Source organism: Passer domesticus, chromosome 14 (assembly GCF_036417665.1).
Source record: "Passer domesticus isolate bPasDom1 chromosome 14, bPasDom1.hap1, whole genome shotgun sequence".
NCBI lineage: Eukaryota > Metazoa > Chordata > Aves > Passeriformes > Passeridae > Passer > Passer domesticus.
The window spans coordinates 19,303,678-19,318,472 of record NC_087487.1 but is presented as its reverse complement, the minus strand read 5'-3'; the positions used below and the strand labels follow the sequence as shown (position 1 = coordinate 19,318,472).

Here is a 14,795-nt window from a genome sequence, read left to right as displayed (position 1 = left end):
GTCCATGCCAATAACCAATTATTAATTAGCTCAAGCCTTTTACCAAACTGTGTGAATGTCCAAAAAACAGATGCACATTCTACCAAACTTCTGGAGTGAACTGAACATGGGAAACAAGTTCCAACACATCCCTCCACACAGCCTGGCACCACCTCAGAGTCCTCCATGTGTTCAAAAACAGAACAGCAGAGGTCAAGGGAAACGATGAAAATCCACTCTGCACACACAAGCTGAGGATTCCTCCAGCAGCAATAACTCCTTTAGGAAAAGGAAGGCAGGCCTGGATCCTCAGCTGCCATTCCAAGTTCTGTTACCGTCAGGCTGAGCTGCTCCAGGAGCAAACAATGGGGGCAGGTCATGCATGGAGCCCTGCCCTGGCACTCTCAGCTTAACCTGTTCCTGAGCACCCAGGGAAGCCCAGATCAGCAGGGATTGAGGGATGCAGCAGCACTGGCAGAGCCCAGTTTAACGGGCAGAACTTGTGGGAAAAGCAGAGCAGGCAGCCCAGAGCTTTGCAGGGTGACCTTTGCCACTGCTGGGCCCAAGATAAACACAGGTATGAGAACATCAGCTCAGCTGCCAGCACACAAATCACTGGCAGAAATGGTTGGGAGGGAGCAGAGAGGGAAAAAAATTATTCTAAATTATGTCAATTCCTGCTTCACCCAAAGGTCCAAGTGTGGGTGGGTTCAGTGGTCTCATCATAAAATACATATTAAATAATTAGATATACACACACACAGATGAGAAGTGGAAATGTCAGAGGATGGCAGAAGTCCAGCATGACTTCCCTATCGAAGTAATAATAAAAGCTCAGAGTTTTCAACCTAAAAATAGAGGACCTGGGGACAGCTGTGATCCAGTGCAGAAAACCACGAGCAGCACACAGAGATGGACAGCGAGGAGCTCTCTGTCCTCCTCCACCACAACATCCAGGGATGGAACCACGCTCCAAACAGCACAAGCAGGGTCAGAAATCCCTCCCAAAACGCTGGGAACAAAAGCAGGTTATAAAGGTTCAAGGAAAGCTGGAAAGGCACTTGAAAATAGATTTATTATGGCTCATGCACCCCACGGGATGCAGAGGGCTGGGCTGGAAGTGGCTGCAGATGGAGGGGATTTCTCCCACTTTGCCCTGTTGTTGCTTTTCCTCACTCACACATTTCTAGGAGCTGCAGGAGACACCACCGGGCTGGAGGGACCCTTGGTCTGAACCACCACAGCCACTCTTCCATCCCTAAGAACCAGCTTCTAACACGTTTATTTTCAGCCATTCCCTCCAAAAGCCAAGTGACATTGTCGAGGGCCTCAAATAAAAATGTCACTGCAGAAAAGAAAGAGACACATTTTACCAGCAAAGAGGCAGAAGTAGGAATTAACTGAATGAAAACCTGGGTGGACACCCTTTAGAAAAATATTATTTCAAATCCTTGTGATTCAAACCAACAACAGTTCTGATACTTGAAATAAAATAAAAAAACCCTGAAGCCCTGCCATGGAGTGGCCTCAGCAGATTCACAGCAGAGAGGCTGTTAAATCAACACAGAACCTACCAAAAAGAACAGCTTTGTTTGTGTCCCACGTTCCTGGTGCTGTGCATTTCTAGGTGCACTCACAGCTCCATCCAGAGCCCGAGCAGAGCTGCCTCCAACAGCTTTTCCAAGAAGCTGAAAATCTCCACAAATACTTGGACTGCTTCAAAGGCTCTTATTTTGCACCAGGGAAACGAGATACAACATCTGCACAGAAGTGAGATCATTTTGTCAAGGGAGTCTCGAGAAACAAGATGAGGAATGAATGTATCAAAAACATTCTCATCCACACAACTCTTCACAGGACTCTCCTGCAGCTCAGATCACAGATTTTACCTGAACCAAATTATCCCTGCTGCATTTGGCTTCTACTTTTTACAAAAAAATAAAGAATAGGGAGCTGCCCCTGAGCTAAACTGCCGAGGCAAACTCACTCTGCTGCTATTTTCATCCTATATTCTATTTTGCACACTACCTAATCACTTCTCAGTTGAATATCTTGTATAAACCATCCTGTATAACCCATTTTACAGTTAAGTATCTCGTATAAACCCAGCTTAGAAAAGCCAGGCCTCTAAGTTCTGCCCAGAACAAACTTCTGAGAACATTTCTCACGTGTTTGCACACTCCACTGACCGTGGCCACAAAAGATGCAACTTCAGGTGCTGCAGCCAAGCAGGGAGGAGACTGAGCTCAGTTTTCCACATGCTTAGAACAGTGGATTTAATGGAGAAGGGGAAGGAGTGGGAGAGCTTCAAAATGGACAATAATTCCATGGAGCCTCCTGGTGAAGAGCCGTGTGTCACCTTCTCCCCTCTGAAGATTCACTGCTTATGAAATTTTAATTTTTGGGAGCAATTCCCTCCTTTTCCCCTGGTATCAGTGGACAGTCTCAGGAACTACTTTTGCACACTGCTGAGGATGTGCACAAACAGGAATCCTCAGGAGTAAAAAATGCTCAAGAACACCATCGTGGCATGGAATCACCTGCCCAAATCCCATTGCCAGAAATTGTTTGTCAAAGATGCGAGGTCCAGCAGGAGGTTTGGGAACAGGGCTCACTCAGCCTGGTGCAGAGGAGGCTTTGGAGCAACCTCCTGGCAACCCTCCAACGTGTCCAGGAGGTCACCACGGAAACAGCCTGATCCTCCCACTGGAACACAGCACAAGCTGAAGGAGGAGGCTCAGGATGGAGATCAGGAAAAGCCAAACCCTGTTTCCACCATGAAAGCAGCTAAGCCAGGGAAGAGGCTGTCCATGGAGCTGCTGCCATCTCCAGCCCTGAGTGGACCAAGCCCTGAGTGCCCTGTTCTGACCCCAGGGCTGACCCTGCCTGGGCTGGAGATTCCCCACACCCCTCCCAGCCAGAACCACTGAACGATCTGTGGTCAGGAGCAAGGAGCAAGAAGGTGTCAAACGAAAGAAACACCATGAAAAACCAACGGGAGAGCCCTGCTGAACTCTGGTTTAAAGAATTCAGCACGACAATTTATATCAGGGCTGGAAACTGGGAAAAGCACTCAGGATACACCATAAACAGATAAGGGACAGGGAAGGAAGTCTCTACAGAGATAAAGGATGCTCCACCATTTGTGCAGCAGGAGTTGTGGCTGTGTGAGCCCTGAAGCAGGGCAGAGATGGAGCTGCCCCTGCTCCCTGTCCTGCTGTCAGGCATCATTCCCGGATGGAAAGGGGCCACTGGAGCATTTCCTGCAGCCCAGCAGAGCAGGCAGGGCCCATCCATGTTCACCCCCGTGTGTGCAGCCAGCTCATTCCCATCTCCTAACCCAAACACGGGAAGTTCACTGCGGAGCATCCGCCGTGCAGCCCACGAGGTGACAGCACTTATCTCTGTCCCCTAAATAAACTCCCACACGGCCACGGAGCCCCTGCTCTGCTGCAGGGCCCAGGGCTCCCCTCTCCCCAAGCACAGCTCCTCTTCCTTCCCATTCATTATCCTGCCACTTCCCATATAAATCTCTTGTATATCATCTCCCATAGACGTGAAGGTCAAGCTCAGGCTGACCTCTGGTCTAATTGTACCCTGGCTTTTCATTTCTTTGTTTCCCATATTCCAGACAAGCCCATAATTCCCTCCCACTCCTCCCCAGCCTTGGAATCCAATCTGCAGAGCGCTCTGAAGGGACACAACAGACCAGCAGGGACATCCACAGCCAGCCCCAGTCCCAAAGGGAAAACAAGATGGAGCAAATTGCTCAGCAGCTCCTGGATCAATGCAGCTGCACCAGCCACGGGAGCCTCAGCCAGGAAGGGAGAAGAAAAGGTTTGAATGGACAATAATATCCTGCTCACCTGGCTCCATGGAATTCTGCCTGAAAACCTGCAAGATCAGAGCAAAACTACCATCTCCTGGCCCCATCCTCAGCTCCATACATTCTCAAAGCTTTAATACCTTCTCGTTTGTCTTGTAGCCCCCAAGCTTTTAATTTGCTTTGAAATAGCCACATTTTATGGCAGTGACTACGTTTGAAATGGCTTTGATAGTGTTGAGTAAAATTACAGAAATAAGCAGTCTTTTGTAAGCTCCTTTCTCCTCCTCATCCCCCTCCCTAGCAAAAGATTTTTGAATATCTGCTCTCTCTACTCACTCTACTTTTAAGAAAGGCATTTGTTTCCATGAACAGACTGCTACTGAAGGTACTACGTGCAATTTCTGCATCATAAAATCCAATCATCCCCACTTTAAAAAGCCCAAACCAACACTCTCAGCACTTACTGGCCTGCACAGAGCTGGAGCAGTGACAGAGCACAATCAGTACCTGAGCAAGAGGATCCCAAAATCCAGCTGCCCCAGCAGAGACTCCAGATGGGCATTCCCCCTTTTCTCCTGCTCAAGAACACCACAAACATTTATTTGTGACTCCTGCAGGCACAATTCTGTTACTCAGAGGTGAAGGGGGGCAGCACAGGCTGAGGCACACGAGGTATTTACAGAGAGGTTTTTCACGTAAAAGCCATGTTTGCATTCTTCCCTGAAATCTGGGGCTTTCAAACGGCTTTTACTACTTTTTATGGAGGGTGATAAAGCCAGGTTTTCCATTAGAAGGGCACCTGTGAAGCCAAAGTTTCTACACTGGAAGCACAGCAGCAAAAGCAGAGACATTTCTGACACAGCTTCAGCTCTGGAGGTGAAATTCTCTCCTCGTGAAGCCAAGAGCCAAACACCAACACCCTGTAAGAGAAAAGCCCCAAGAGAGAAAATCCAGCCACAAATCCCCTGGGACACTGAGAGATCCAAAAATTAACCTCTCAAAATGCTGATTCCCAAGCCACCAAGGGACTATGGCTTCAAATTCCATCGTTTCAGCAGAGCCCAATGCCACAGGGATGGAAAGCACAACTCACCCTAAGCTTCAGGACAAACAAGAATTCCAGGAGATGATCCTAAGGGTCAGCCCCCACCTCACCCTAAGCTTCAGGACAAACAAGAATTCCAGGAGATGATCCAAAGGGTCAGAACCACCCTCACCGTAAGCTTCAGGACAAACAAGAATTCCAGGAGATGATCCTAAGGGTCAGCCCCTAACTCACCCTAAGCTTCAGGACAAACAAGAATTCCAGGAGAAGCTCTAAAGGGTCAGACCCCACCTCACCCTAAGCTTCAGGACAAACAAGAATTCCAGGAGATGCTCTAAAGGGTCAGCCCCTAACTCACCCTAAACTTTAGGACAAACAAGAATTCCAGGAGATGCTTTAAAGGGTCAGACCCCACCTCAGCCCAAGTTTTAGGACAAACAAGAATTCCAGGAGATGCTCTAAAGGGTCAGAACCACCCTCACCCTAAGCTTTAGGGCAAACAAGAATTCCAGGAGAAGCTCTAAAGGGTCAGACCCCACCTCACCCTAAGCTTCAGGACAAACAAGAATTCCAGCAATGATCCAAAGGGTCAGCCCCTAACTCACCCTAAGCTTTAGGACAAACAAGGTTTCCAGGAGATGCTCCAGAGAAAGGACAGGGCTGGGGCTATCTCAGAACAATTACAGGGAGCACTCCAGTCTCAAGTGCCCGAAGCTCTGGTTTGGTTTTCACTCTAATGGCACTGAAGAGAGCGCTGATGAGAGGCTGCTTTCCCCAGAAGAGATTCCAGGAACTCCATCCCACCGTGCCAAACGCATTAGGGACAAGCCTGCCCTCCCTGGGCTCTGCTGGATGCAGGGCAGGGTATAACCCACAGCACTCAGAGGCTCCATCCCTATAAATAACCTCAGTATCAGAGGTATCCCAGCTCCCCACACCCTGCTCCCTGGGATGTTAACTGTTTCTCCTGATCCAGGAACATTCTTACCAATGGCCAGGCATCCTGAGCACTTCTCCTCCCTGCAGGAACATTTTTCTCGTGCAATAAAGCTGAATAAGGTGCACCTCCTACCTGCTTCTAACTGGGATTCCTAAATATCTTTATAACCAAAAGAAAAATCATCTATAAATGCATTAAAAGTAACTACTATGAAAGGCTGGTGCTTCCTCCTGAAGTGAATTTGACTTGCACAGACAGGACGGGGAAGGTTTACCCAAAGTTCTCTGGCACTGTATTTATGTGCACACAACAATCTGGGGGTTCTTGGCAATAAAAAAGGGTTATGGATTGAGGCTTGGACAGTTCAGCTGCCAATTTTATCCCTCTGATATCTGCAACCCCAGTGCTGATGACCTAAAGCTCAAAAAGAAGATACCCAGCCCAAAAATCAGTGCAAAATACAATTCTGCTGGCACACACCAAATTAGAGCACGAACAAACGTAATCCAGGGGCTCAGATAACAATGAAAAGTAGATTATATTTACTTTAATCTCAGCAACACACAAGCCCAGCACCTTATAAAAGGATTAAGCAGGAAGAGCTCGTAATGCAGAAGTGTAAAGTTCTAACTGAGCACTGAAACAGGTAGATGATGTTGATTAAAATTAGGGATGCAATGCCACAGGTCCAGTTGTCACTGTTATCCCAAAAGTGCCTCCCTGGATCCCAGGGAGGGGTATTTCCCAACTGAGAATACTTCTAAGTGGTTTGTGTTCCTCACCATTGTGTGGAAATGCTGTGATGAATTTTCATTCAAACTCTTGGCTCACTTTTTTTTTTTTTTAAAGTATAAATTATGTCTAACAAGAAACACACCAGGGATCTCTTCAATCCCCAAAGGCACTTTCTTAAAAGGAGAGAGAACAAAGGAGAAAACCTCCCAGCATGTGCTTTCCAAACCAGCTTCTTAGGACAGTATCAAGAATGACAATACTTGAACATAAGCTTTTCTTTTTCATTCTTTGATCCGTGGTTAATTGAATTGATTATTGCAAACTGTGTAATGATTTCCAAAATGCTGGAGTGGAAGGCAAAGATCACAACAATCTAATAACCAATTTAAAGAGATGTAAGAAATATTGAAGGAAAGATTTAATCACTCAAGTATACTCCTTCCAATTAGAAAGAGCTTTAAATAGCTTACCTTGAGATAAATTAGAGTCTGGGTGCAATTAGACAGGAATAGTAATTAAGATCAGGAAAATTCACATATGCCTCAGCCTATGGAGTGAGGGAGAAGTCTGCAGGAGAACAAACTTTGCAGTTACCTTATTTCAGCAGCAGAAAGGAAAACATACTGCTTCAATCTATGCCGACCTTCCCGAGCACCCAGGAGCTCAGGAACCTCCCCAGGCTGGGATCTGCAAAGTTGTGTTTCATCTCATCTGATTTATTTTTTCCCCCACAGAACAAACAATCCCAAATGGAGGCAAAAAAGGCTGAAAGGCTCTCGTTTGTGGGAAGAAAAATACATTACAGGAAAGGCAATTTCATGATTAAAACTCCGTGAAAAATTGTGGCAAGTCAGGCTGACCACTGTTTTTCTGGAGGGAGCAAGAACTTTAATTTTCCTTTGGCAATAGCACCCATCATATCACATTCCCCAATTTCCACATGTGGCACTCCCCACACATAGCCCCGGGGTTCTTTGCACAGGAAGGCAACAAAGTTTCAGAAACTTGAGTAAGTTTTTCTGACAAACTTCTTCTGGCCAGGCAAAAGAGCCCCTGCCCAAGTACTACAGTTGATTTTAGTTTTTAAAGGTCACTAAATCTGAAATCAACCCCATTTGCTAATTAATCAGAGGAGAACCGTACAAGGTTTTACCTGAGAAAATAATTAAAGGAATTCAGGGATTCACTGGTTATTCTTCAAAGAGTAGAGTCTCAATCACAAACCCTCCTTTTCAACTCCCAAAAAAAGAACTTAAAAGCACATTTTCTGGGGATTTACTCCTGCTTAAAAAACAGCCAGTGTCCCCAGCCACGATGCCAGAAATTGCCGTATTTTTCTGAGGAGAGCCTGGAGAGCTGCAGGGTGACAGCTCCAAGCCCAAACAGATTTTGTGTCCTCTCTCCTTCCTGACAGAGCAGGACCCATGCACCTTCTTAATTCTGTACAGTCTAAAGACAAAGAAAAAATCAGGATGTCGTGAGGTCTTCCAGAATTTATGAAGCAATTACTTTTTTGTTAAGCAAACTGCCAAGCTCCCATCGCTACAGAAAAAAGCCCAACTTTTCACAGAGTGCACCCCTCCAGTCCCTGCCTGCAAGCACCACTCCAGTCATAACCTGAGCAGAAAACTGAAATTGAGAATAAAACAGTGACTTGGGCATTTACCCTCCACACCCCTGAGGCAGCACGGCACTTTAGGAAACATAAATTTAAAAAACTCTGATTTTTCTCTACTGATTCTCAAGAAGGAGATTTCTAGCAGTGATCAATGAAGGGTTTGGAATGACTTTATTCCCTCTCTCCCATCTCTTTGAACTCCCTTTGAGTCCCCCTTGCTAATAAAGGCATCACGTAAAGCCAAGCTGGCTGCTGTGCAGCACGAAACTCTCGCAGTTACTCACCAAAACACACTATTCCATTTGCCACGCTAAAATTAACAAAAAGTTGAGCACTGGAATCGCATCTTAACCCTTTGATCTCGTTATGTGGGAAGCAGGGCTTGAAAAGAAAAAAGGCTTAAGGACTACACAGCTCAAGCCATACAATGTGGGCTGAAGATAGCCAGAAAAACGAGGGCCAGAGGAGGATTTAAAGGAGGATCTGAAGGCTCCTGACCCACACAAGTCAGCACACACCCAAGATTTGATATTTCTTCACCTGCTGACAGCTCCTTAAGCATCTAAAAACGAAAGCGCGCGGTACCTTTGATACACAGAAAACCGAGATCTACCAGACCTCGAGGGAAAGACAGAATATTTCCTTAGTCATACTTGACATATTCCGTAGTTTATCTCGCACACTTCACGCGCCCGTGCCCGTACACATTTCACATCCACCTGATCCGTGCCGCTCTCCCTGCGAACTTCAAGAGGCAGGAGCCCTCCTGGTGAATAACCACCCTGTGACAACTGCGAGGGAACTCTGGAACTTTTAACACCCCGCAGGGTGTGCAGGGCACAGCCTGCGCCCACACACGGCCCTGAAGCGCCCGCAAAGTTTCGGGGGGGTCTTTTCCTGGGATTTTTGGGGCGGATGCTTACCACCCTCTATCCTGCGGCTGCTCTTCCTCAAAACTGCTGATTCTCCTGCGCCTTAGGAAACCCGAAGTTCCGCGTTCGGCAGAGCTCCTCCCGCTCCTGCCCCCCGGCTGAGCGCCCAAAACCCCCCCAAAAAAATCCCCCAAAACCGCCCCAAGCGCAGCGACCCCCGCCCGGGCAGCGCCGGCCGGGCCGCCTCGGAGCGCCCCTTTCCTTCCACGCGTTCCGCAGGATGACAGGGACGGCCGCCAGCTCAACACCGCGGAACTCCTCCACATCTGCTTGTGACGTTCTTTATTTACCGGAGGGGCGGCGAGCCGGCCCGCCCGGCGCGCTCCCCGCGCTGTCACCGCCGCCGCCGGGGCTCGCTCCCGCCGGACTCCCCGGCAAACTTCGCGGGGCGCCCGGGGCTCCGTCCCCCGCCCCGGCAGCGGCCGCGCCGCCCCCCGCGGGGGCTCCGCCGGCCGCCGCCCTCAGCCCGCGGCGGCGCGGCCCGACCCGGGGGCGCGGAGCGGAGCCGCCCGCGCTGCCCCGGCTGCCGGCGGGGCCGCCCGGCGGAGCGCGGCCGGCGAGGGGGGGCGGCGAGGGGAGGCAGCTCCGCGCTCCGCTCCCCACCCAGCCCGCCGCTCAGCCCTCGCTGCCGGCGCGGCGCCGCCGCGGCCGCCCCGGCGGGGCTCGTCTCGCCCCGGGCCGCTCTCGGCCGCGGCCCCGGCGGCGCCGCGGGGGGACCCGGAGCTGCGCTTTACCTTTAGTTCCGCACTGTCCGCCATCTTGCGACTCTGCGCGCAGGCGCAGTGAACCCCGCCGGGACACCGCCCCCCCCCGCCGCCCCGCCCGCCCGCAGCGCGCAGCGTTTGAATCGCGGCGCCATTTTGTGCCTCCTCGGCCGCGCCGTCCCCGCCGCTCCGAGCCCTCGGCCCGGCGCCGCCGCACCCGCCGGGATCCCGCTGCGGTTCCCCGGGACGCCGTGTGGCCGCCGCCCTGCCCGTGAAGTTGCGCCGTGCGCGGCGCGGCCCCCGCGGTGCTGCCGGCCCCGCCGCGCGCTCCGTGAGGGGCGCGGGTCCCTCCGGGCGCCCGGCTCCCCTCAGCCCCGCGGGCACCCTGCGCGTCGCCACAGCGGGGATGCGCCTTCCTGCAGTAATAAATAAACTGATTAAAATGGGATTTTGCGGCTCCGCGTCCTGCTAGTTAATCCGCGGGTTTGAGATCTTTAGGAGTGGGACGGGATGGGGCCGTGCTACCTCAGCGGGCGCCGGCGGAACCTCCGGCTCCTGGTCTGCACCAAGCGGGAAATTACGAGTTTTATTTCGGGGAATTCTGAGTTTTATTTCGGGGAATTATAATTTTTATTTCCCTGGGCTAGTGCGGAGAAGTTCAGGAATCACCGTGAGCCCGCCCGGGTTTTCCTGTTACCGAGGAACAGCACTACAGGTGTTTTAGGAGTCCCAAAGAGCAGAATTGGGATCCAAATACGCCCATTTCGTGTCAATTTTGAGTGAAATTTGTGTTCTACAACAGCAAGCCAGGTAGTACAAAGGGGGAAATATGTTCCAAAATTCTCCCTGGTGAGATGATGGCATCAGTTTGAATTTGGATGGATTAAATGTTCGTGTTTAGGTCACTACAGCTTTATTCAGCTTCTTTCTACCTGTGTGTTATTCTGTAAATATAGATCACCATGACAATTTCCCTCCTTGGCCTTCACCTTAATGCACAGAACAGAACAAAGAAGACAAAAGTTCCTGGTTTTCCATAGCTGCCATAAAATCCATCACCCTACATTCAGAAAGCACTTAGATTATGGGCACTGAAAATAAAATAAAGCTTTAATGTCTCAACTCTGCAGAGTCCAACAAGGCGTGCAGGGAACCTGGGGTAAGATAACTACAAATGGCAGTTACAGAATTTAAATTTGAAACATTTGACTCAGAGGGTTACCCAGGATTTAAAATCACGTAGTTTGTGTTAAGGGAAGAATGGGAGAGAGGTGTCAAATGTGGTTAAGGAGCTTTTTGATACAATGCTGTTTATTTGTAAGATTATTTATATGAAGTCCTAGAAAAACAACTCCTAGTAAGTAGGGATGACAATGGAATGGTATCAGGATGTGGCACATTCCATCAATCCAGGACAAAATTGTATGGACAAGGTGGTCACATAAACTCAACCTAGAAAAGGAGCATATATCAATTATCTGAACATATATAAATAAATATATGAACATATACATAAATTATATGTGTTCAATAAGCAGATTTTTGATGGCATCCTGTTCATGGTGAGGATATAATGAAGTCTGATGTGCTAAGCACAGCACTCATATCTCTTTCCAAACTTCTCATTTCCCAGCCTTTCACCCAGAAATCTTCCCCAGCCTGGCAGAAAACAGGGGGAACTCCAGGCTGCCACCCCTGTTCCTTCATCCCTCATCCCCGTTCCATCGATGGCCACTCTTCTGCTGGAGCTCTGCCACGTTCAAACGAAGCTCTCGGAAAATGAGCAGCACTCCACTAATCCTGCGTGTGATGAAGATTTCTCTCGGTGTCTGAAAGGCTGGTTTGGGGAGGGGGCAGGGTGAGATAGCTAAAAAAAAATAAAAGTCAGATGACTCCAGCACGCCCACGGCTCCCATAATTAGCCCGTCTATTTCAGTGGTCTGAGCAGCCCAGTGCAGAACCCTTTCGTTTGAAATTATTAAACACGTGCCATAATCCCGATCCAATATGATCAATGAGTTCACTGCAAGTTGAAGGAATTTGGCCTCAAAGCTCTGTAATTGTGTGGAGACAAATCCTTGGTTTATTTCAATTACTTTTGTATTTTTTCCCCCTGAATGAGGCTGCTGCACAGCCAAACAGCTTTTCCTCTGCTTCTTCACTTCCTACCAAATTCAGTGGGATGTGGACATGTGCTTCAAGTGTTTTGCTAAATCATGGCACAACACTATCAAACTTGACACGTGGCCATAAACCACAGCGTCCTCTCTCAAAACTTGCTTTAAATAAAACAGCCCCAGAATGGCTTCAGCTGCATTAAAATAAGGAAGCAAACTAAAAAAGGCGATACAGAAAATCAGGTTTAAAATGGTCCTGCCAGTGTTTTTCACAGCCAAACCTCAGCCAGGCTCTTCATTTTTTGTTTCAGTTTGGGCTTTTTCATAGTCACTCCCTTTTCAGTGCAGAACATACTGGAGGATGGAGAAGGAACTTAATGAGAAAAACAATCTGCAGTTCTATTTTTAGGCTATTATTTACATGTAGTGAAATTTCGTTCCTCTCTGCTCCCGAGGCTCAGATGATGGTTTATTGCCAAAAAAAGCCTTTGTCAACACGCAGTCATTTCCAGAGGTGCTCTCAGTGGCTCCAGCTGTGGCAGTGATGGCAGCGCTCAGACCTGTCCGAAAATTAAATCTTTCATTCTCTCTCCATTTCCAAAAGAAAATACTGGGATGCAACTGGAGTAGGGGAGAACAGCCCCAAAACAATCCTCCAGTTGTCCTCCTTCTGAGCTAAAGCTACGGTATTTTTTTTTTATTTTTAACCTCTGTGGGGAGAGAAAATGAAAGATCAAGATTTCCCTCAACCCTCCAAAATTTTGATATTTTCAATTCCCAATTTTCCAAAGTTGCATTTCCCCCTTTTGGCCCTATTGCAGTAAAATAAATGACTTGAGAATCTGTCTCCTACCCCCCCATTTCTTTTATTTTCCTCTTCTGTAACTTCCCAAAAAAAATGTATCGTGCCACATTACTCACATGCTCAAAGCCATGTTCAGACACAATAATATTTTTAAAGATATGCATTTTTTTCTGTGACCATATTGTTTTCATTAGTCTGAGTATCCACGAATTCCCTCTTTGCCCAATAATGCAAATTTACTCTTTGCTTAAAAGTAATGTAAGAGCATTTCTGAGCCTGAATAAAACTGATTTAATGAGAGACTCTCAGTTACTATTTCTTGATAGAAAACACAACCAAGCCCTTAAAATCCCTTTATTGCTGAGGTTGCTGCAGGCATGAAATGTGTGAAATACCCTTTTCTGAGGGACAGAAAGAGGAATACTTCAGTGAAAATTACTTGGCTGCACGAGAAGACAATGGAATAGCCAATATCTGATAAAATAAACCCATTTTTAACTTTATAACAACATGTGGCTCCTTGTGCTGAGCAGGAAGTCGATGTGGAGTGGGCTGGCACAAACATCTCCCCAAGATCCACATCCAAGAGCAATACCAGACCAAATTCTATCATGTTGTGTTTCCATCCTCTCCCAGCCTGGGCCCAAACCAGGGCTGCTGCTTCGGAAGGAAACTTTGCTGCCCGTGCTGTGAAAACCCCCAGAGGGGAGCTCAAATCTGAATTTAGGGAGCGATCCTGGGGCATTTGGGGAACGTCGCCCCGGCAGTGGCACCGTGGAAATCACATGCAAATGAGTTTCTGGGATTGTTAATGAGGCAGCAGCGTGCCACATCCCTCATTTCCCTGCTCCCTGGTGTTTCCCTGCTCCGACATCCAGGCTGTGCTCACACTGCTGGAGTTCACACCCCGCCCTGCCTCTGCACCAGCTCTGCTCTGCTCGCTGCCATTCCTCAAACCTCTGCCACGACTGGCATCGCCCGCCGCGTCCTGGGACTGCAGACCTGCCTGTGCTGGCCTGCAGTGGCAGAATTCCCAGCCTGGAATGATGGAATTCCAGCTGTATTCCTGGCCTGCAATGACGGAATTCCCAGCCTGGAATGATGGAATTCCAGCTGTATTCCTGGCCTGCAGTGGCAGAATTCCCAGCCTGGAATGATGGAATTCCAGCTGTATTCCTGGCCTGCAATGACGGAATTCCCAGCCTGGAGTGATGGAATTCCAGCTGTATTCCTGGCCTGCAGTGGCAGAATTCCCAGCCTGGAATGATGGAATTCCCAGCTGTATTCCTGGCCTGCAATGACAGAATTCCCAGCCTGGAATGATGGAATTCCAGCTGTATTCCTGGCCTGCAATGACGGAATTCCCAGCCTGGAGTGATGGAATTCCAGCTGTATTCCTGGCCTGCAGTGGCAGAATTCCCAGCCTGGAGTGATGGAATTCCAGCTGTATTCCTGGCCTGCAATGACGGAATTCCCAGCCTGGAATGATGGAATTCCAGCTGTATTCCTGGCCTGCAATGACAGAATTCCCAGCTGTATTCCCAGTCTGGAATGACAGAATTCCCAGCTGTATACCCAGCCTGGAGTGACAGAATTCCCAACCTGGAATGACAGAATTCCAGCTGTATTCTCAGCCTGGAATGACAGAATTCCCAGCCTGGAATGACAGAATTCCCAGCCCTTATTCTCAGTCTGGAATGACAGAATTCCCTGTTTGGAGTGACAGAATTCCCAGCCCTGATTCCCAACCTGGAGTGACAGAATTCCCAGCCCTTATTCCCAGTCTGGAATGACAGAATTCTCAGTTTGGAGTGACAGAATTCCCAGCCCTTATTCCCAGCCTGGAATGACAGAATTCCCACCTGTATTCCCAGCCCAGAGTGCCAGAATTCCCATGCCGGCCCCTGTCGCTCCCCAGCCCCACAGGACAACGGCCATGGCCACAACAATCAGCCAGGATTTGCATTCTCGGGATGATCCTGGGGTGGGAGCGGCTCCCAGTGTCCCCCAGTATCCCCCAGTCCCCCGTGCATGCCTGTACTGGTGTGGGCAGTACAGGGGGGGACACCTGGGGACAGGGTTGGGGACACCTGG

At 48.9% G+C, this 14,795-nt stretch overlaps 1 protein-coding gene across 3 annotated transcripts in view; it reads right to left on the bottom strand.

Moving 5' to 3' along the window:
* PIAS1 (protein inhibitor of activated STAT 1) overlaps positions 1–9,891 on the bottom strand; it is a 59,603-nt gene extending 49,712 nt beyond the window's left edge. Inside the window, exon 1 of one of the 3 annotated variants that reach the window (XM_064388487.1) lies at positions 9,810–9,891. In XM_064388487.1, coding sequence (XP_064244557.1) covers positions 9,810–9,833 — 24 coding nt within the window. In that variant the 5' untranslated portion in view covers positions 9,834–9,891. Of the gene's footprint in view, positions 1–9,066; positions 9,185–9,365; positions 9,482–9,809 lie in introns of those variants that run through there. The other 2 variants (XM_064388489.1, XM_064388488.1) reach the window with 2 other exon arrangements.
* Between the last annotated feature and the right edge of the window lie 4,904 nt (positions 9,892–14,795).